Source organism: Gossypium hirsutum, chromosome D01 (assembly GCF_007990345.1).
Source record: "Gossypium hirsutum isolate 1008001.06 chromosome D01, Gossypium_hirsutum_v2.1, whole genome shotgun sequence".
NCBI lineage: Eukaryota > Viridiplantae > Streptophyta > Magnoliopsida > Malvales > Malvaceae > Gossypium > Gossypium hirsutum.
Genome location: NC_053437.1, coordinates 60,004,784 through 60,026,675, shown reverse-complemented (window position 1 = coordinate 60,026,675; position 21,892 = coordinate 60,004,784). Strand labels below are relative to the sequence as shown.

Genomic DNA, 21,892 nt, shown 5'->3' with positions numbered 1-21,892 from the left:
TATGTTATTATTGCTAGCCACTATGTCCAGTGCAGCTATGAATTCGAATGTTGACATTCATGAGGTCGGATAGGTTTGACATAAGATTTTAATACGTACAAGGGAATTTCTTTCCTCTTCTTATTTCCACCATACAGTTGAAGCTGAACTAGCAACAAGGACTCTTTATTATTTACAGAAACGTTTAGGAATGTAATATTTGCAATTTTTGCATTATAGCTTTCATATAGGCCCTTTTCCAATTTTATTTTACAGCAGACCATCTTTTCCCTTCCCATTTTTCTTCCATTCCTTCTCGTTCCACTAATCTTCATAACAAAATAATTATTAAATATTTTTAATAAATTTGCAAAAATAAATTTCATAACGATTAAATTATTTTCAAGTATCATAAAACTCAAAAACATGTGTCTACATGCCTTTGACAAATTACAAAACTCCAAGTCTTAACAAATGTATCTAAACTTATAGTTTTTAGGCTAGGTCTCGAGATCCAATAATGTAAGTCTTAAGACTTTGCAAGTTAGTAGTCAAAGTTCTATTTAGAGAGATTAAATCTTGAGACCTGACAGTCATGTCTCGCAACTTAAGCTTGCAAGTCTCGAGACTAGTAAAGTCAATAGCCAAAGTTCCATTTTAAGGAGCATATTCTTGAGACTTGTTCATCAAGGATCGAGATTTGCACAAAAAATCTTGAGATCGTCTTATGAGTCTCGAGACTTAGTTTTTTCTAACAGTTATTTTTAACTAAATCTCAAGACTTAACCATGTAGAATGCATTTAATGCACAAAATCAATGCTCCCAACGACTAAAAACTTCCTCCAATTAACTCCAAATCTTTCCAAAAGATCGCTCAAATGAATGACAAAAATAAGCTTACAAAGTATATTGTGCAAAAATCCAAATCTTTCATTATTATGTACAGACATTAGTAAGTTTATTTGCTATTCTTTCTTTTTAATATTTAATTGTAGTTGTGAAAGTTAAATATTGTAAATTTACTTTTGAGAGGTCTTTTATTCTCTCTCAATTTGTGAGAAATTACTTAACATTCGAAACAATGTATTGTAAAAGTTATGCCTTCTTCTGGAAAATCCTTAGTGGAAGTGCACAATTGAAGTCGAAACAACCTAAATTCTTGGTATTTTTCTTTTGAGCCTTCATTTTTAAAAATTTTTAAACACTAATTCACCCTTGTTGGGATAATTTGAATAATTATCAACATCAAACATGGGATGGTAAATACAATTTATCCATTAAATGGTACAAATGCAACCGTATCTATTCACAACATTTACATTTCACACCCACGACTTAAATAACCATGCATCACTACAGTTCAGATAGACCAATTTCTTTTTTTTGGTCAATAACTTTCTTTCTCTGCTATAGAACAGTTTAATTCATTCATAGTACCCTCATTACAACTTTGCCAGTTGTGTGAATGCCCATTGCAGCAAGTTTCACTATAGTACGGCTCTTATATAACCTGTCCAAGTCACAGAAAAACTGATTAACAAAAGTTTAATTCATTAGATTAGAAACTAAATACGGACATGGTTAAAGCCTAGCACACCGTGTTTAAATTCTCGACTCTAAATCTAGTGGCACCTAAGAAGATCTGTCGGGTACCAATCTTCCATAACCTAAATATATACAACTTTGCAGTAAAAAGAAAAGATTTCTAAGCTATTGATGGTTTGGTAGTAAAGGCAAACTTAGAGATCCCAGTTCTATGCTGTAGTATAATAGGTGATAATTTTGTTCAAACAGTACTTCAATAAATTGCGTGAATTTAACTCACAAGATAACTAATCAAATGTTTCTGCAAGGAGTTTACATGGTTTATATATAAAAGGCATAGTTGTTTCAACAAATAACAATACTTGCTAAGGTATAAAAAATAGTAAAGATGTGTACGTGTGAGGAGCCATTTATATCTTTCACCTGCTACAAATCAAAGCAGGTGCCATAAATTATCAGAACTGATTTAATCATCCATGCAAAATGTATATTGGACTTTGATCTTCCTAAAAGAGGAGGATCCATAAGCATTGCTACTAGGATCAAGGTTCAACGATGTACACAAAGTTTACACAAGCCTATCCTCTCAAAAAAATAAGGACAAGCATGCCATTCTTTTTTACATTGAGGGCATGGAATGCGATTTACAAGTACACAAAACAAAGAAGGAACAGCAGAACATACCCAGCCAATGTAAGTCCCCAAGTTGACAACACATAGAACATCTTTCCAGCATGCCAAATGCTCAAAACCTTCTCCAATTTGCTAACACCTTCTAATGCTTTCAGCATAGCTGCTTATAAATTTCATCATAGTAAGTAAATGCTACATGATACTCACAATTGGTTAGAAGAATAGGGCAAGAGGCATGCTAATTAGTTACAAACTCAATGGAAATCAATGCTATCTACTGAAATTCATCAGCGAGTTTCAAAATGTCAGGCAACATACTCGTAAAACAAAAAACAACTTTTCAAGTGTCTAAACACTAAGGTTACCAAACATGTAAAGTGGAAGACACATCTGGAAATTGAAAACATAATTACAATATGAAGCAAACTTACTTTTCTGCAGTTCTTCTGGGGTCAAAGTCTGCAATATCAGGATCACAAAACAAACATAAGAACACGGTAAATATAGTAAATTATGAATGGAGAAAAGCCAAACAAGTAGCTAAAAACCTGAGCTTTAGGGTTCGACAAAAGGCATTTTGCCATAAAGTTAGCAACACCATCCACAACATGCTCTTCGCTAACAACAATGTAATTCTCATCGTCAATTCCACTCCACTCTTCAACATTGCTTGGAACCATTTCATCAGTTACCCATACCCACCAACTTGGTTCTTTTTGGTCAACGTTAATCAGAACTTCAGCTGAATGTATATCATCTCCTAATTAAGAAAAAAACAGATTACCTGATCAATCAAAGCATACATTCCTAATATAAAAGGAGAAATTTACCCCACCAGATGAGGTCATAATTTATAAGCCCAATTATGAATTCCTAAACATTGACAGGTGCAAATAGTTTATATAAAAATGATGAGAAAAGTAGCATTACTCTGCCATAATTTATTCTATTAAACAATTACAATTAAATGAAGAGATTTAGTATATAAGAACCTGCAGCTTCCTTGAATGGAAACTCAACTTTAATATCGGATTCATTAAGAGATTTGAGTCGGGTCAAAAAGTCTCTAGAATCTACGGTAGATACCAACCGAGCATAAAGCTGCAATTAATTTCAGAAATTAGAACGAAAAAAGAATTAACGCACACACAGAAAAAAAAACCCTAAAAGATTGAAATTTACATACGTTAGGAGGACAATCGTTTAACAGAACAGGAGATTCAGATAAATTATTGAGAAGTTTGAGGTTCTGTTCCAGTTGATTCCTTAAACGCCGATTTTCGGATTTTAGGGTTTCCAATTCTTTTTGAAGCTCGGAATTGTGAAGATTGTGGGGAGCATCATGGTGATGGTGGAGGTGGTGGCTACATTCCAAGGCGGTCCATGCGACGTCGGCGACTTCGAGGACGGTCTTGGCAACTTCCACAGCTTCATGGCCGCCCATTGATGAAGGTAAAAAATGGAACTTTTCTTCGGGGACTTGAGATATGGGGGAAGAGAGGGGTTGGATGTTGTCGTTTTCACGTTTACGTGTCCCAAATTGCCGTTTCTGCTAAGACCGTCAACCGGTTTCGTTTAAAGCGTTGTTACTTGCTTTGACTCTCTCAGACACAACACCCAATACATTTCACTTTTGCTTCTCATCTTCTATAATTGAATTTGTTTCGTTTTTTTACTTGAAAATAGTAAAATTTTTATTATTTATTAGTTAAAAAGTCTTCTCTCCTACTCTTTGAAATTTAATAAATTATTTTTTTTCTGAAAGTAAGTAATTAAGGATAATTAATCACTAAAATTAATATATTTTATTAATTATAAATAATTTTAATTGATATGATAATAAATTTAATCCTCGATATTTATATATTTTGTTACTTTATTCTAAAAAAAATCAATAAATTTAGCCCTAACATTTAATATCGTAAGCTAAATTTTTTAAATCGTGACTAAATTGATAGAATGCATAAATTGTGAGATCTAAATTTATTATTATACTAGTCAAATTTATGTAAAATTGACGAAAAAACATTAATATTGTGATTAATATTGTGAGGTCTTTTTACTTATTTATTATTGTGTGTTTTTAAAAGTTTTTTATTATTATTTAAAACTTTCTACATCATATGCCATCTTATATACCCAAGTGTTTCTTAAATCAGTTTTTCGATTTTTCTCTATAAAGGTTATCCTCTTATTGAGATGGGAAAAAAGACATGTAGGTCATGATATGTAGCAACAATAGAGTATTCTCTTAAAACTGCGTTTGTTGTAATATGGAAATTAATTTACATAACAATAGAAGCATTCCTTATTTAAAAGATGTTGATTTAATCACGATAGTCAAATTGAGAATTTTACTTTCATTTCATACTTCATCTTCGCTCCTGTTGGAGATCCAAGACTTATATGTTTCCTCTCTCATGGGATAAAGTGACAATAATACTAAAAGAGGTAGCATTACTGACAAATTTTCTAATAGACAGCTGTCCAATAACGAGAAATTTTGAGTTTAATTAATGCAGGTCCTTGTTGCAACGTTTGGAATAGGTAATATGCTTTTGATTACAAAGGGTTTTGAGTTAAGTTAGACAAATTGAAAAGGTGATTCGGGCATCTCCCACAGCGTGTCACACCATAAGTTTCAACATAATGCTAGAGCTTGTGTGAAAGTTTGGCTACTTAGTACATACAATGTTACTCCAGCCTTAATAGAAGTACTCCCCATAGCATTAACATTCATCAGATCAGTGATGGTACAGGAATAACTGACTGCAATTCCAGCTAAAGTATCCAAAGCCTTCACCACATAGGATAGATAAATGGCGGGCAGTCCATTATCAGTCCCATTAAAACAAGTACAGGACAAAGGAACGACAAGGTTCTTCCCCACAGCAAGAACAGAAGGATCGGAAATGGAGTTAGCCTCCCTAATCTCATCAGCTGACTCCAAACCAGCATAAATCGAGTCAGCAATGGATGAAAGCGTGTCCTGTGGGCGATAAACTTTTCTTGTAGAGTTTCGGATAAGCTTTGTTTGTGAGCCACAGAAAAAAAAAATCAAGCTGAAAGCCGTAACATATAAAAACCAACATGAAATATACTAAGTAAATAAAAATAAAATAAAATCCTGGAAAAGCAGAAAAAAGAGAATGGCCTCCTCAGTCTGGTGCCTCTACATTTCACCATGTTTGAAAAAGAAAGGTGTACCAGACGAGCACTGCTATTGCTACATACACTCTTTTGTGTATACTTTTTTTATTTTTGGTTACCCCATTGATTTCATGATAATATGTTGACCAGGAGGAGGAGGATTACTACATTTTCCCCTAAATAGTAACACCAAGAGAGTGCAGCGCCTGCAAATGCAACTGCAAAATCAAGAATTAATGAAGGAAGACGATGGCCATGCAACTTCAACAAGAAGAAGACAATTTATACTTCAGGCGCCTCTTATTGCTTTGTCTTTTCCCCAATTAATTATGTCTACTGCTATTGCAGTCGCAGAGATTGGTAACTCTGTTCATTATATTACTTGTTTCTTTTTTCAATTTTAATTTGTTCTTAGTTTTGATCTTATCTTGTTTCTCTCTCTTTCAGATGTGCCACAAGATTTCCGAGTTTATACTGATGAAGTGAATAAGTTCAAGATTTTCATTCCGCAAGGTCAGTGACTCTTTCCTATATCCATTTCAATGTTTGTAAAATGAAATGATTACTTGTTGCTGTTGTAGATTGGCAAGTGGGAGCTGGTGAACCCAATAATTTCAAGTCCATTACTGCTTTCTATCCAGAAGAAGAAGCCAACTCAAATGGTAATGAATGCTAATCTCGCTCACATGCACTCATTTCCTATATCAATTTCTAGGTTTGCGATTGCATATGCAACAAACTAAAATTGATTGCTTCAGTTAGCGTTGCCATCACGGGGCTTGGTCCCGATTTTACTCGAATGGAATCCTTCGGTAAAGTTGATGCTTTTGCAGACACTCTGGTACGGTTTTTCTTTTCTTCTTGTTTTAGTTATGGAGCTTTTGCTTAACCATGCATTGTTAACTGCTTTTTTCCGTTAGGTTAGTGGACTGGACAGAAGTTGGCAAAGGCCCCCTGGTGTGGCTGCAAAACTCATTGACTGCAAAGCATCTAATGGTATATATATATATTACTATTATTATTGCAAGACCATCCTCTTCCTCCACCATGAAAGCATACTTATTCCATGCCAATGAAGTTTAGTAGGATGATGATAAGAAAAAGAAAACTTACTTTAAAAAAGAGAAATTATAAAAGATCATTTTATGTGAAGAAAAAAATTAGGGGGTGAAATTTCAGAGATCAAATTTTTAACTACACTTTGTTTCTCTACATGATTAATTAACTTGTTTTGTTTATCCGTTTATCAGGCTTCTATTATATTGAGTATACACTGCAAAATCCAGGAGAAAGTAGAAGACATTTGTTTTCAGCTATTGGAATGGCATCCAATGGTTGGTATAACAGACTATATACTGTCACTGGACAGGTGAGCTTGCATCAAATATAACACATACATACGATTCAGTTGCTTCCATACCTTCGCTGATCATTTGTTCCTATATACACATGTATGTACGTGTGTTTATATGTGTATCATTTTCCGCATGCAGTTTGTGGAAGAAGAAGCAGAGAAATATGGTTCAAGAATTGAGAAGGTTGGTAGCTTTAATCAAACTATATAGAATGCTACAAGTTTTTGGATCTTCAGTATCTGGTGCATGGTTAACCCAAAACTAACCTCGGTGCAGCAACATGATGATTATTGTTGTTTTTACCATAATATAATAATATAAAACTGATGATCTCGTGCCTTAAATTCGTCTTTCAGGCAGTATCATCCTTCAGATTTATTTGACGCAACTCTTGCTGGAAACCAAGCCACTCTTTATTTATTTCTACAGAGAGATCCTCTAAAGTCGGAATATATCAGCCATTTATAAGTCATATTTTGAGAGAGAGAGCTTACATGATCAGGCATTGTCAACGAATGAGATCTGATCAATTCGTACTTTTCTTACCGTATGAGATTTGATAAATTTTTGGTCAAACCAAAAGAACTTTTTCTTTTCGGTAAGAAATCACGTCAATTCAATTTTAAGAACGCGTTATCAAACCAAATACTACCCTAAAACATAGATGGCATATTTTTGATTTGATACTTGATTTTAATGTTTAATTTGATACTTGCATTTGACTTGACTTCAAGGTTTTTTAACTAAAATACACATGTCAAAAGTTTATTGGGTCACATGATGTCATTTGGTTTGGGAACTAAATTGAACCTTGAAATCAATCTCAAGTACCAAATTAGGAAGAAGAAAAAAACCTCAAATACCGAATTGAGTCTTGAAGTCAAAAACGGATACCAAACTTACCTAGTGGAATTTTAAGCTTTGCTTTGATAGAGTAGAAAAAAAATTGAAAAGATGAAAAATTGGAAGGGTGAAAAGTAAAAAGATGGAAAATATAAACTTTTTTCCATATTTGATAAGAAAAGAGTATACACGGTGGATTTGAAACCAGATATTTAGCACCTACTGTCCAGTTTGTTTTTAGTTAAAAGCTTTAAAAGATCAATCCTATGTCTTAAAAACTTCTGTAACCAATATATTTGATATTACATTTTTAAGTAACATCCTCTGGTGAACCAGAAAGACCAGACCCGATAGGTTCAAAACTAGCTATTCTCTTATGCTGTTCCCCACTAGTATTGTAGCAATAACAAAGACTAGACCTAGCAAAAATTTAATGAACAGAAAAGAAGGCTACTCCCCATTAATTGCACTGAATGAGTAGAAATCAAGTAAATTAACTTACTAGTGCAATTTGAAAGCTCACGGCACATACTGTAATGCAATCATGGACAAAGTTACATACAATACACAACTGGGACAGGTCAAAAAGTAAGAAACCTTCGAAACAAGGAGGAGCAAACTTACAAGGAGAAGGGTGGGATTAATTTGATAAGCAAAAAAATCATAAGTGCAGTAGGAACAGCAGCAACCGAATTCACCAAAGTTGAAGCATCAGATGTACTTCCGATAGGGGCACCTGCTGGGGCAAGTCCAGGAAGTGACACAGTAGATGGCACTGTCTTAGGCACAGTTGTTGTGGAACCACCATCTGACTGGGGTGCAGGTGCCGGGGCGAAAGCCGAATCCCGTGTTACATGAGTAGGTGGGGCTAGAAGGGGAGGAAATTGCTGCGGTCCTGCATTATTTAATGGGAATTTAAAATCAGTCAAGAAGCATTCTATGACCATCTGGAAATATTTGTGAAATCAAAACATGAAACTGCTCATGTTCAGCTCCTCAAGATTTGAAGCCGTAAGTGTTGTCATAGAAGCTGAAACTTTCATTTCTTTTAAAAAAGCACCAGCAATGAAGGTAACAAACTGATGAATAAATAAATCATTATTTGTATTTGTAGATGCTAGACAAAAAAAATCTGATAATCAGCACCAGATAAGAACTTCACATTGCATTAGATTGGGGGGAAGTTCAAATCTGAGAGTCATCCTAAAACTAAACAATTTCTTGTCTTGGAGCGTTTTGGAATCAGAAGGTTTTACAAACTCATACCTGGACATCGGGGTTGAAGAGATGATGACAACCTGCAGAACACAGACAAGGTTTAACACAGATGATTGCTCGAACCGTCAATAAAAGCAAGTAAAAGCTGTAGTATACCAAGTGATAATGGTTCCATTAGCATAACCACCATAAGCACAAGAAGTAACATTGCATCCAGCACTACTTTGTTGCACTGTAACATTCCCCAGCTTAAGATTGCTGCTTTTACATTGCATACTTGAACAAGAAACAGCCAATGAAGACGGCATACAGTACAGACTGTACGATACAATCAGTACTGTTAGATTTAGGGAAAAAGAATAATCACAAGCAGTAAAGTCAATCATACAACTAATAAGCTAAGAAAAAGCTCGATTACTTGCGACTCCCGGGCCCACAACTGCACTGGACACAGTGGCTGGCAGTAATAGCATAGCTCCCATTAGGAACAATCATTCCATAATCTGAGGCATATCTAGGAAAATTTGAAGCACAAGCTGCAAGAACCCAAACAAACAACACTTAACTTCCATTGCCATAGGAAACAGGCATAAACAAAGCAAAAGCATAAAAATATACTACTCAATTCCACCAACTTGTACTCATCAATGCGAAAACTATATATTAGAGTTGTTTGACCCAAATTCTAAGAGATTACTTGCAAGTCAAGTCAAACAAAATATATCTTCTTTCTAAAAAAATTTAGTATTTATGAGTATAATATATTTAGTATTTCTTAACATAACATAATTTGATTTTGATTAGAATTAAATTTTTTTCAACCTATAAATAAGAGTAGTCGAAACTCCTCTTGTAGTCATTCAAATTTGATAAAGTAAATTTTTTTCACCCGTATTCTTTTCCGAAAGGATTTCCAATTAAAAAAATTCTTTATATTATTTATTTTTATTTCTATCTTCTTTGCCATATATTATCATTACCGACGTTCTACTTTCAGTACGCAAGACAAAAACATAGAGGAAGAAGGCACTAGGTTAAAATGATTAGAGCATTGCAGAATTCACCAAAACAAGGCAATGGAAAAGTACCTGATAAAGGAACAGCTAGAATATCACCGGCCTTAATAGAAGTACTCCCCATCGCATTAACATTCATCAAATCAGTGATGGTAGTGGAATAACTGGCTGCAATTCCAGCTAAAGTATCCACAGCCTTCACCACATAGGACAGATAAATGGCGGGCAGTCCATTATCAGTCCCATTAAAACAAGTACAGGGCAAAGGAACGACGAGGTTCTCCCCCACATCAAGAACAGAAGGATCAGAAATGGAGTTAGCCTCCTTAATCTGATCAGCTGACACCAAACCAGCATAAATCGAGTCAGCAATGGATGAAAGTGTGTCCTGTGGGCGAGTTTTGTACTTAGTGGAAACGGATTTTCGAATTCCATCAACGCAGGAACAGAGGATAGGTATCTTGAGGAAGAGGTTGGAAGGAAGGATGTGGTTTTCGACGTCAGGGTAAGAGATATCGATGGCGTTAGCTGTTAGGATGGAAATGGGGTCAACCTGGAAGAGGGAAGCAACCTCCGCCACTTTCAAATCAGTGTAGAGATTGTATCCCAGCAAGGCGTTGCAGGAATCGGAGTTTGAACAGGGTTCGATGGTTGATTTTGAAGTTACCAAAGCTACATTGGAGAAAATCATGAAGCATAGGGCAACATAGGAGGAGAAAGAAGTGGGATTTCGGTTAGGCATTGTAAGGTTGCTGGATTCGAGGGGATTCTTTGCTTGTTCCTCTTCGGTTAAGAGCAGGGTAAAACAGAGTGGTGGAAGAATGTAAAAGAACCGATTGAGCTTTGCTTTGCTGCTCAAAGTCACAAGATGCGGTTCTTTCCTTCAGTATGAAACGAGAATTTCGAACAAATAAAAGAGGTTCTTGATCCAATCTAAGGATGGAATGGGGTGGAGTTGAAAGTTTCTAGGGTTTGTTCAGCTGGGTTTTAAGTTTTACCCTCCACTCTCAACAAAAACAGCACCACTCTTTAAACTTGAGAAAAAGAAAGAGTTACAGTAAACAATGTAGCAACTTGAAGGTAAGTTTCAGAATGTTTGGGTTTGGGTTTCTTTGGCGTAAAATGGCTGACAGCAAAGACGAAGTAGAGAGAGAGTGTGTGCGCGTGGAGATGAAGGGGACAAATTTGGAATGAAGTGAACACACACAACACAAGTCAGATTCTCGATCTTGGAGTCTTCAAACTTTATTACCTTTTATACCGTTAAAGACTAATTTGTCCCTATCCTTTTTTTAATTTTAAAATTACTTTATAATGATATTTTACTTTTTAGGGTAAACTTATAAAAATATCATTAAATTATTGCTTTTGTTCTATTTTGGTCATTAAACTATTAATTTTTTCAATTTAGTCACTGGACTTTTCTAAATCAAATAATTTGGTCACTCAAAGCAAATTTGGACTTTTTTATTGGTCTAAATAATAAAAAATTTAGCCCTTCAATATTTACATATTATATCAATTTGATCCTAAATATAAAATATTCAACAATTTTAGCCCTTAATGTTTATAAAATTTGTCATTTTAGTTTGAATTCTAAGAAATAATAAATTTAGCCCTCAAGATTTACAAAATTTGTCAATTTAGTTTTAATTCTAAAATATTCAATAAATTAATTTTTGGTCCTTTACAAAAATTAATAATTTAAACTTCTTAACCCATAAATATTAGTTTTAGGTTTCAAAATTTTATAATATTATCCTACTCCAATATAAAATTTTTAACATCGTCTTTCGGATAGTCTATTTTTACGCACCCCATTTACCAACCCAACACATGGAAAAGGGAAAAAAAGAATGAAAAGAACACCATATACTAATGATATTTAAAAGGTTACGATTGATGAAGCAAAATTGATTACAAATATCTGATAGAGGCTACAACAACCAACAGCCAACTTATAATAAGAACATCACCAAACAACAAAATGCAATACCCAAAATAGAAAAAAAAATGTAAGCTCAAGTTGCCATCTTTAGCTTCAAAAAGACGATAAAATTATGGGAAATTGATTGTTTAGTTATAGATAAAATTATGTGAATATTTTAGAATTCAAATTAAAATGACAAATTTTGTAAACATTGAGGGCTAAATTTGTTGTTAGATAATAAAAAAGTCAAAATCAGCTTTGAGTGGCCAAAATATTTTATTTTATAAAATTTAATGATTAAATCAAAAAAATAATAATCAATGACTAAAATAGAAGAAATATAATAGTTTAGTGACTATTTTATAGTATTACAGTTATTTTCTAATGATATGTGTAAAATATATAATCCAAACATTCTGTAAAGATGAAAAACAATTCAATTAACTCAACAACACAAGTGGATATTGAGGTTTTAAAATTTCTTTTAAGGATCTTGTACTTGACATGATGGAACAAAACTAGCTTATTACAAGTGCCAAATTCATTAATACTTTTTAATGGTGAAGTTGACACCGATAGGCATTAACTTTAGGTATAGTTAAATTGATCGATCCCATTCTCATATCCTATAAATCCAGTGGTTTCATTAGGAAAAAAATGTAAAAAAAAAAAATCATTCAAAATACAACTCTCTTAAAATCTTCTCTTCCATAGTCTTATTACAAACATTCCAATAGGCGTAAAGGTTCAGTAACTTATTTAGTGCACATTATTCATAATACATAAGCTAGTGGTATGGTAGATAATGTTATCTTATTGTTGTTTTCACAGTTATTAAATAGATTTTACATATGATTTAAAGAATATATATTTTTTGTGTATGGTTGTCATTGTATTAAGTTGGTATTAATGTTGTTGGTATCATTATTACTATGAAACGTTGAATTTGTTACAAATGTTATGGTATTATTATTTCATTTGTTGAATATGTTTTATGTATGGTACAAGGAAATTATATTATTGTATGACTGTCATTATAGTAAGTTAGCGATAAGACTGTTAGAATTATTGTTATTAAGATTTGTTCAAATTGTTAGAATTTTTTTATAATATTTGACATGTATTATTTGGTAGGTTCAAGATAAGGATGTATTCAACTAATGATGAAGTCATATTCTAATCAGATAGACATTCAACATGACTTTTAATACTTCCTTGGACAGCATAAACATAAGGATCTTTAGGAAAATGCAAGCTAAAGGATTAAGTACATATCCATCATGAAGTATAGATTTCCAAAGTCCAGTAGAAGAGAGTATAAATATATTGAGATGGATCTTAATGATAATGAAGATGTTGAGACAATAGCGTCTAGGCATCGAGAAAGCGAGGATGTTGATGTCGAGTTGTTAATGGAGGTTGAAGATATACTCAATATTGGGTATTATCAAATTACATGGTCGATTTGACTATCCCAGTGCCTACATATCGACTGAATGTTTCATCATGTTTAAGAAACCCTAGATCCATCAATAACTGAAATAGATTAGTAATTCCCAGATTACTTCATTGTTACTACATTTGGCATAGCAATTCACTTTACTCTTTAATCCAATTATTTATTTTCTTTAGTTTTTTAGTTAGTCATGCTTAATAAAAATTATTCTTATTAATTGTCTTAGATAGTTTTAAATCAACAACTTGTAGGTTCAATCATCGAAATACTTCTTTCAATAAAAACATTTCATTGTAATTTATTACTTGACTACGATCTCGTATACTTACGGATACGTGAGAAAGTAGTAGTAATGAGTTTTGAGATCTGAAAATTATTTATTATATTTTTGTTACTATTTTTAATTACCACTTTTCACACCAATGAGCAATTTTGACTCTATCAAACTTTTCTAAGCCATTTTGCTTAGAAACTAATGCAAGTTCATATGAATTTGGTGCAGTCCTATCCCAAGAAAGAAAATTTGTGGCTTACCTAAGCAAGGCTTTAGGACCTAGACATACTAATTTGTCTATTTATAAGAATGAGTACTTAGCCATAAGCATGACATGCACTAAATGGAGGCACTATTTAAAAGGTATTATCTTTGTGATATAAATGTATAATAAGACATTGAAATATCTGTTGGAGATAAACATACCACTACTATTTAGAAGAAAAAGAAGGTTAATAAAATTAGTAGATTACAAGGATTATACCATTCAATATAGAAAATGATAAAGTAATGTTGTAGATGCTTTATCCAAATAATATAAAGAAGCTAGGGTTTGCTAAGTTATGATCTCTATATCAATCATTCTTATGTGGGTACATGATATTGAGGGATAGTTCTTCATTGTTGTTGCGGTTAAAAAGCGCTTTTGAGAAGTACTTCAGAAAAGTGTGGTTTGTTAATTTAAAGTATTCTACATTGCTGTTAAAAAGTGTTGTGGGAAGTGTAACACCTCAAACTTGGCCGAGTAAGATCGACCCGAATTTGCTGTGCCACATTAGCTACTGGAGTGACTCTCTATTAACTCTCAACCTAACCTCTAACACACCACGGATTCACAACATGGAAGTTGTGCTAAGTTTCACACATTGCAGCGGAATGTCATAACACCATGCATATAATATAAAACATGCGAGCTTATAAAACAATTAGAGAAAATGTTCGCATATCAATTTACAACATCTTAAGGGTTCACAAACATTACTTAATCATAAGTTCGCATAGCAACATTCATCGTGAGTTCACACAATCAACCTATGTTCGCATACAGTAATATAGGTTCACATGCTAACATTCATTATAGGTTCGCTAAATAAACAAACTTCTCAACAAAAGGAATTGTACATGCATGGGTTATCATACTATAATAGAGTTCGCATAAATACATATATGGGTTCGCTAAGTAGTAAAGCTATAGCTAACAAGGGGTACACATGTAATTTTTCGAAGTCGCAAACATACAAGGGTCGTAGAAAACAATACTTAGCAATAAATCTGACTTACAATTTTTTATAAAAGTTAAGGTAATATAACGTAACACTCATGCATGGAAAACATCAGCTTTAATCATAATAAAAAGATAATTAAATAACAAATGTTTTACTTTAGGGTTCGTAGAATGAAAATAATCTTAAAATTTCAAGGAAAATTATTTCAATAACAAAATTAAATTATAATAAGTCTAATCTCACATAAATAAAATCTCATCGCTTATTTTCCTAGGTTCACCGATATCTATTCAGGTATGAGTCTCGCCAAGTCATCTACCTCGCCAATGCCATCCGCAACTTACTTACCTGCGAAGTAAGAGAGGAGTGGGTGAGTTCATTGCGAACTCGGTGAATAATCAAGAATCAGTAAAGTATGCTTACAACATAGAGTTTAAAACGGAAAGAGCACTTAGTCTGAAAATTGTGTTGCGCACTAGGTTCGGGGTGAATGTGAGAGACTCAATTCGCAAATCCTTCTTGTAAAAAAACATATAAGTTTGAAAACAGTTTTGCGTATACTTACTGAAAATCATACTTAAAAACTTAGCTTGTACTTTTTTGAAATAAATCATAGAATAGCATGAAACATGCTTACATACTTGTCTTATCAAAATGGCTAAGGAACATAAAACAAGTTCTCACCCACACTTATCTTATCAGAATCTGTTGGATTTGTGGATCTCCTTATAACGCCTTAGAATGACTCAATAAGTCATTAACATGTCCCATAAGTGTAGCATAAAGCTAAACACTCTCATGTACACGACCATGTCCCATTGAATGGAGCATAACTCAACATTCTCTTATATCTACACATGACTCAGGGCCTTAACACTCAAAATCACAAAAAACTTGTGGTGAGTATAAAACTTGAGAATTTTATACTATACTTTTAAAATCACAGAAAACTTATCACATAAAGCTCGCAAAAACATAACTTATAAAACTGTACTTTTAAAACATGCTTGAAAACATAGTCTCGCATAGGAGCATGAGTAACACATATATTTAAAACATGGCTTAAAACATATCTTGAAAACAGAGTATCAGAACTTAAAAACAGAGTTTTGTAGGAAAACTTACTCTTGAAACTTAGTTCTAAAAACAAAGTTTTTTTAATAACATGACAGTTCACACACAAGTTACGAACCCTTGAGCATTTATACTGAAACATGATAGGTTAGCACACTTATGACAATTCTTAACCACTCACTGAAAAAGCTTGAGAATTTACAGAAGTTTTGCTTTGCCTTTATCTTTATTGGTAGATGGTCCGGCTGGTTCGCAACATACATAAACATACAGATTACTTAAATAGACAAAACTTACAGAATTCACACATGCAAGTGAACCTAGCTTTCTGGACAATAAACCTTAACAGGATAGAGGCTTACATTGGTTGCTACGAACTTGATTCAAAATATCAATGAGAGAATTCTCATGGAATAAGGGTCTTGGAAATCTCAAGATACCATACTTGACTTAGGAAATGTGTTACTTGCACGAAAAATATTACTAGATACACAATATCTTTATTTCCTAATTTGAGTCTACCTTTGAATTTGATTGGTGAACCCCCAGTTCACAACTTGACTGGCAAACCCCCATTTCCCAACTTAACCAGCGAACATTGGCTTGTCAAACAGACAGGCGAACACGACTTCTGACAAACCCCCTTACCACATCTTTTGTCATATACTTCTTATTGATCTTTACTGAAACTCTTTACTAAACTCTTTTGGCGAACTTTTTACTGTTCATTCTGAAGGGCATCAATTTGCCAAAACACTGGTGAACTCCTTGTTGGTATTCATTTGGTGAACTCCTAGTTCGCTGAAGCACTGACGAACACCTTGTTTGTCGAAACACTGACGAATCTTCACTTGCCAAAACTTCCAGATTCGATCTCGGGATGTTACAGGAAATTAAAATGTCTATTTTAAACATGATATTGGGAAGTAAAATATAAGTTAACTTAAATGGTATTTAAATAATTTAATATACTAATACAACCGTTAATATAAATTATTTGTAAAGTTTAATTTAAAAAAATAAACCATATTATAGAAAATTAAGATTTTTTTTATTAATTTACATGCTCATTGCTAACTGCTAAGTTAAAACTTAAAAAAAAATGATTGTTATGGATTCATTTAGTTGTAAAATAAGTATTACGTGACAATCAATTAAACTTTTAATTGGTTGGGATGAAATAAATGAAGGTTTTTGATAATTTACATCAATTAAACTTTTTTCTCAGCTTGTAAGGTTGGGTTTAAAAGCTAATTTGAAATGCATTTTTTATTTCAAACTCGCATTGTTCTTCATTTCTTATGGAACCAAAAGTGCTTTAGGCTCCAAACACTAGTTTGAAATACAATGAGAGCTAGTTCTCTTTTGTTGTTGTGATTGAAATGTGTTTTTTAAAAGTATTTTTTTTAAATGCTTTTGAAGGGTGTGATAGAAAAATGCTACGAAAAAGTGTGTTTATTAATTTTTAGTGTTTTTAATTGCCATCAAAAATTGTGGGTGAAAGTTAAAATATCCTTTTTAATCATGATAATGGAAAGTAAAAAAAGAAGAAATTAAGTTATATGATATTTAAATAATTTAATATAATGATAAATGAAATGTAATTTTTAAATAAATTTTAAGTAATTAATATAATTTATTTGTAAAATTGATGATATACAAAATATTTTTAAAAAAGGTAAATATACTAAATAGGATTTAAATAATTTAATGTAATGATATATAAAATATAAATTAATCTAATTTTTTTATATATTTTAAATAGTTAATATAAGTAAAGGTATTTTAATAATTTTCACTTCTATACACAAAAGTGAAAAGCACCTAAATCAACTTTTATGAGGTGGAAAAGCACTTTTCCACTACATTTTGATTGCAAAAATGTGTTCTTCATTACTTTTGCGGTGGAAAAGCATTTTTAATCAAAAAGTATTTTTAATCAAAAAGTATTTTTTTACCACAATAGAGAACGCACCTAAAGAATAAGGCTTGATAAAAGCCATAAGTACAAATCTAAAAGAAATGGACAAATTCGAATACCAAATTTATATTTAACTCGAAAAAAACATTCTTTGAGAGTTAGGAAAGGGTAAAAATGAAATTTACTTTGTATTTTAGAAAGCCAATTGGTGGACTGAAGCTTTTAGCACAGTCAAGAAATCTCTATCTAGAGTAGCATGTTTGTGTCATTGGTAGTGTTCCAAACAACCATCCAAATATCTAGGATGTGGTGAGATTGAAAACCAAAGCAAAATTATACAAAAGATTTTACCGTACTGTGGGTGCGATTGGCGGCAAATTGTTTGCCTTCGGTGAGGTTAAAAATAACAGTGACGGTAAGATTGGTTACTGTAGCGATGAGATAGAATACTGGAACAATGAGATTAAAAACAACGGTGATGGTGAGATTGATTACTGTAACGATGAGATAGGATACTATAACAGTGAGATTAAAAACAACGGTAGGATGTGTATTTGAATTTAAACGCGACTATAGCATCGAGGTAAGAATAAAAAATGACTATTAAAGACATTAAATTAGAAATAATAATATTCTTTTTTATCATTATTAGAAATGATATATAATAAAAGTAGTAAATTATTAAAATATATGAAATTGTAATTTTATTTAATAAAATAATATATAGCATAATATTTTTACGGAAATCATGTACCTAAATTTTATTTCCGTAAAGATGTTGGTCCCTATTATTACATCTGTTAAAAAAACATTGCAAGCAATAAGAAAATGACATTTTCATTAAAAAATTAATTTACCTTAATTTAAATAGAAAATTAGAAAAACACATGTAGCTTCCTAATTGGTTGTAAGGCGAATGTAACAACAATAGGGACCATTGGTTACGAAAAAATAGTTTCCATATCTAACCAAACAAAATACATGATTTAAGATTCAATTAAGCCTATACAAGTGGTAAAAAAAGGGTAACCAGGCTATTAGTGTGGTTAGTGGAGTGGTTTAATTTGGGTATTGATCAAGCCACCTAAGATGATTCCTCTTTAATTACTTACCAATTCCCCTTTACGTGATCATTGAGGACGAGGACAAGATACATGGGAAGGTAATGCCATGGTAGTTAACGGAGCTGGGCCAAAATTAACTAAGTCGACATCAAAGAATCAGCTAATTAGAGCTCCTGGAAGTAAGGTCAACGTTCAATCGAGTCAAATCAAATTAGGTGAAAAAATTTTAAGTTAATCGAATTGATGAGTCTTATTTTATCATCCTAATTTGATTTAAAATTTTTTCGAATCGAGTCGAGTGAAATAAAATTCGAGTCGAGTCGAATCAAGTGAAATTGTGAGTTAAATTAAAACATTAAACATGTCAAATTAAAATCTTGTTATAGTATAATTAAGAGCACATAAATTTGAAACCATGAATTTTTTTCCAAAGAAGAATAATAATAAAATATATATTTTAATTAGACAAACTTGAATCATTAATTAACTTATTTAGGTCCCAAAATTATTAGTCTAAATTTTTTTTAATTTTTTTGATTTTTTTTGAAAATTTTATAATTTTTTTGTTGAGAGAGACCATTTTGCTTATTTTCAAACTTGACATAGACCAAAAGGATATTTACAACAACATATTATTTGAATTATTTGAACTATTTGAGTTATTCGAATTGTAAAATTCAACTCGATTCGAACTCGAAATTCGAATTACTTATTCGAGTTGATTCATTCGAGTTGACTCAAATAATTTAAATAACTCGATTCAATTAATTTAAAATTCGATTTTTTATTTTATTTTCTCGAATGGAATGGAATTTTGTTTCCCTAGCTAGAAGATGAGAAATGCAAGGAATGAATGGGCAAATGGGCTAGGGAAGGAGAAGGTATAATTGGTTAAACTTTCAAATGTTTGCTAAGATAGGTGTTGCAGTATTTGGGCAAAAAAAAATACATGTTGCAATATTATTTGTGCTTGGGAATTAGGGTTATCTGACAGAGATTCAGCTCCTATAATATGCTATGTAAAGCTGATGTATGAAAAATATTTCATACATGAAATACCACTCAAGCCTATCTTCCTTTTTTTTCTAACTCTAAAATTTTGTAGGGTAAATTATAAAAATAATAATTTATGTCTGGTTAAGTTAAGGTTTTGGTCATTGATGTTTAATTTGTTATAATTTAGTCATTAATGTTATTGATTTATAACCTTTTGATCATTGAAATGTTATTCAACATTAGAAGTGTTGTAGAAGAAGTCTAATGAGGCATAAATTATATTGTTAAATACTAATGTGGCTTTCATGTCATGCCTACATAATCTAAACACTTTTTTTTTTTTTAGATTTTACCTTTTTCACTTTTTTATATTGCTTTATTTCATTTTTTTTTATTTTTCGTTTATTTTTCTTATTCATTCCTTTCTCCACAAAGCTCCCAAACACTAACCATTCCCCTCGGCCAAACTGGCCACCGCCATTACCACCTCAAACCATCTCACCATGGTTCACCATCACATTTTCCTTAGCTCTCTCTCGGACCCTCAACAACCATCATCAACCTAAGCTACTCTCAACTGTTAGAACCATTCCACCACTTACAATCACCTCTCCCTTAAAAAAACACTACTTAGACTCTAAATCTAAGCTCTCTCACCACCATCTTCACCATTTTAGCTCACCCATCACACCTAACAGACCACCACCAAGCCCCACTTCAACCATTCTCACCACCACAGTAAATCCTTTTATAGAACCAATCCGATTACCAACCCCAAAACCAATTATTCGTAAAACCAATAAATACAATCAAATTAAAAAAATAAAATAAAGGATAAGCCCCTTTGTTCAAACAATGACTTGCAAATCAATGAAAGGATCATAAAAAAAAAGCAAAATAAAGTAAAAAGAAAAAAGAAAGAGGAGACTTATCTTGAATCTACCGTGCATGGCACTTCGAGCATTGATCTTCCAATCCAAATGGTGGAAAGGACGAGCTCGACAAAAGGAGCAACATACTATAAAAACAAGCCAATCTAATGGTCAACGACGAGATGGTAGGAGACTATTTCGCTACGTTTATTTTAAATATAGAAAAATCCATGACGATTTGATGAAATGGAAGACATATTCAAAAAGATCATGAGAAAACGAGTTTAGAGGGTGAAATTTGGGCTCCGCCGGCCACCGGTGATGACGACCCGACGCCGGAGTTGATGGATTTTGAGTTTGGAGTTTGGCCATTACAGAGAGTAGGGAGCATTTAAGTTAGAGAGAAAGGGGCAGAAAAAAAATGGAAAAAGGGGAAAAACGAGAGACAAAAAGTTAATAAAGGGATTTAAATGTTAAATGGAGATTACACGAAATCCACGTCATCATTTAAGGACAAATTTGTGTGATATTAGATTTTTGTAACATTTTTAATGTCAAGTAACCTTCTAATAATTAAAATGTTACATATTAATAAAGTTGATGACTATTTTTAATAAATTATTTAAATGTTAAATTAATAAATTTACTTTTATGATTTATATAACAAACAAATTTATTTTTTTACTTATAACAAATAAATTTAATTTTATGACTCATACTTTTACATAACAAATAAATTTACTTTCATGACTCATACAAAATGTAAAATATCTAATCTCATCTAATCATTTTCATAGTCTGTACTAACATCAGAAGTGAGGTTCAGTTCTTCTATCATTTTTATTTTTTCTTCTTTAGCTCTGTAGCACTTTATCTCCATCTGTTCAATCTTTTGTTCAATACCATCACGTGAGCTGTCAAGATTGTCTTCTACTTCCATAGGTGATGTCTTTTCCTGCGAATTAGTCCAAGCTGGTGTGTTTTCTATTGCACTGCTAGAAAATCATGAATAATCTTGTGACCATTCTTTTGGATCTGGTATATTTAACTGGTTGTCTTCTAATACCTTTTTCAACTGTTTTTAATAATATATTAGTGGTTCAATCTTTATATTCCATGATACTAATGTATCTCCTCAGGGTCATATTACTTAAATATAAGCGACTATTTTTATAATTCACTCAATTTTATAACATATATTTGCGGTAGTATATACGCTATAATCGAAACGCTTATCAACCGAGACACCCTTGAATAAAAGAATACGAACAAAGGTGCCACAATCTGACCGGGCCACGAACAAAGGTATGGACCTTGGGCTGGGCTGGGCTGGGCTGGG

General features: G+C 32.4%; 3 protein-coding genes and 1 long non-coding RNA gene across 4 annotated transcripts; 1 reads left to right on the top strand and 3 right to left on the bottom strand.

The window, feature by feature from the left end:
• Window positions 1-1,234: 1,234 nt before the first annotated feature.
• LOC107922524 (uncharacterized) lies at window positions 1,235-3,830 on the bottom strand. The gene is made up of 6 exons (XM_016852604.2): window positions 3,345-3,830; window positions 3,151-3,259; window positions 2,707-2,918; window positions 2,590-2,617; window positions 2,210-2,318; window positions 1,235-1,490 (listed from the first exon to the last, which is right to left on the bottom strand). Exons 1-6 carry the CDS (start codon window positions 3,600-3,602, stop codon window positions 1,409-1,411), a joined length of 798 nt encoding a protein of 265 aa, XP_016708093.2. The 5' UTR covers window positions 3,603-3,830; the 3' UTR covers window positions 1,235-1,408.
• An 875-nt stretch (window positions 3,831-4,705) lies between these two features.
• Window positions 4,706-7,390, top strand: LOC121213982 (psbP domain-containing protein 3, chloroplastic). Its single transcript, XM_041087533.1, has 9 exons — window positions 4,706-5,359; window positions 5,459-5,668; window positions 5,756-5,821; window positions 5,890-5,970; window positions 6,067-6,149; window positions 6,229-6,304; window positions 6,559-6,677; window positions 6,802-6,846; window positions 7,020-7,390. Exons 1-9 carry the CDS (start codon window positions 5,308-5,310, stop codon window positions 7,044-7,046), a joined length of 759 nt encoding a protein of 252 aa, XP_040943467.1. The 5' UTR covers window positions 4,706-5,307; the 3' UTR covers window positions 7,047-7,390.
• Window positions 7,391-7,641: 251 nt separating this feature from the next.
• Window positions 7,642-11,162, bottom strand: LOC107922287 (lysM domain-containing GPI-anchored protein 1). Its single transcript, XM_016852254.2, has 6 exons — window positions 9,813-11,162; window positions 9,143-9,260; window positions 8,881-9,042; window positions 8,773-8,804; window positions 8,131-8,401; window positions 7,642-7,925 (listed from the first exon to the last, which is right to left on the bottom strand). The coding sequence occupies exons 1-6, from the start codon at window positions 10,480-10,482 to the stop codon at window positions 7,817-7,819; spliced, it is 1,362 nt and encodes a 453-aa protein (XP_016707743.1). The 5' UTR covers window positions 10,483-11,162; the 3' UTR covers window positions 7,642-7,816.
• Window positions 11,163-14,725: 3,563 nt separating this feature from the next.
• LOC121213981 (uncharacterized) lies at window positions 14,726-21,095 on the bottom strand. The gene is made up of 2 exons (XR_005909573.1): window positions 16,223-21,095; window positions 14,726-14,974 (listed from the first exon to the last, which is right to left on the bottom strand). It is a non-coding gene; the product is annotated as an uncharacterized lncRNA (long non-coding RNA).
• Between the last annotated feature and the right edge of the window lie 797 nt (window positions 21,096-21,892).

Bases quoted from the DNA above. Each gene is read 5' to 3' on its own strand.
- LOC107922524 (XM_016852604.2), bottom strand. From the start codon at position 3,602: ATGGGCGGCCATGAAGCTGTGGAAGTTGCCAAGACCGTCCTCGAAGTC. The intron at 3,260-3,344 runs GTATGTAAATTT...AATTAATTGCAG, and splicing joins TAAACGATTGTCCTCCTAAC to CTTTATGCTCGGTTGGTATC. The intron at 2,618-2,706 runs GTTTTTAGCTAC...CTGATATTGCAG, and splicing joins TGTCGAACCCTAAAGCTCAG to ACTTTGACCCCAGAAGAACT.
- LOC121213982 (XM_041087533.1), top strand. From the start codon at position 5,308: ATGGCCTCCTCAGTCTGGTGCCTCTACATTTCACCATGTTTGAAAAAG. The intron at 5,360-5,458 runs GTGTACCAGACG...TATGTTGACCAG, and splicing joins ACCATGTTTGAAAAAGAAAG to GAGGAGGAGGATTACTACAT. The intron at 5,971-6,066 runs GTAATGAATGCT...TGATTGCTTCAG, and splicing joins AGAAGAAGCCAACTCAAATG to TTAGCGTTGCCATCACGGGG.
- LOC107922287 (XM_016852254.2), bottom strand. From the start codon at position 10,482: ATGCCTAACCGAAATCCCACTTCTTTCTCCTCCTATGTTGCCCTATGC. The intron at 8,805-8,880 runs GTATACTACAGC...TGTGTTCTGCAG, and splicing joins AATGGAACCATTATCACTTG to GTTGTCATCATCTCTTCAAC. The intron at 7,926-8,130 runs GTAAGTTTGCTC...AATTTTTGCTAG, and splicing joins TTAATCCCACCCTTCTCCTT to GTCTAGTCTTTGTTATTGCT.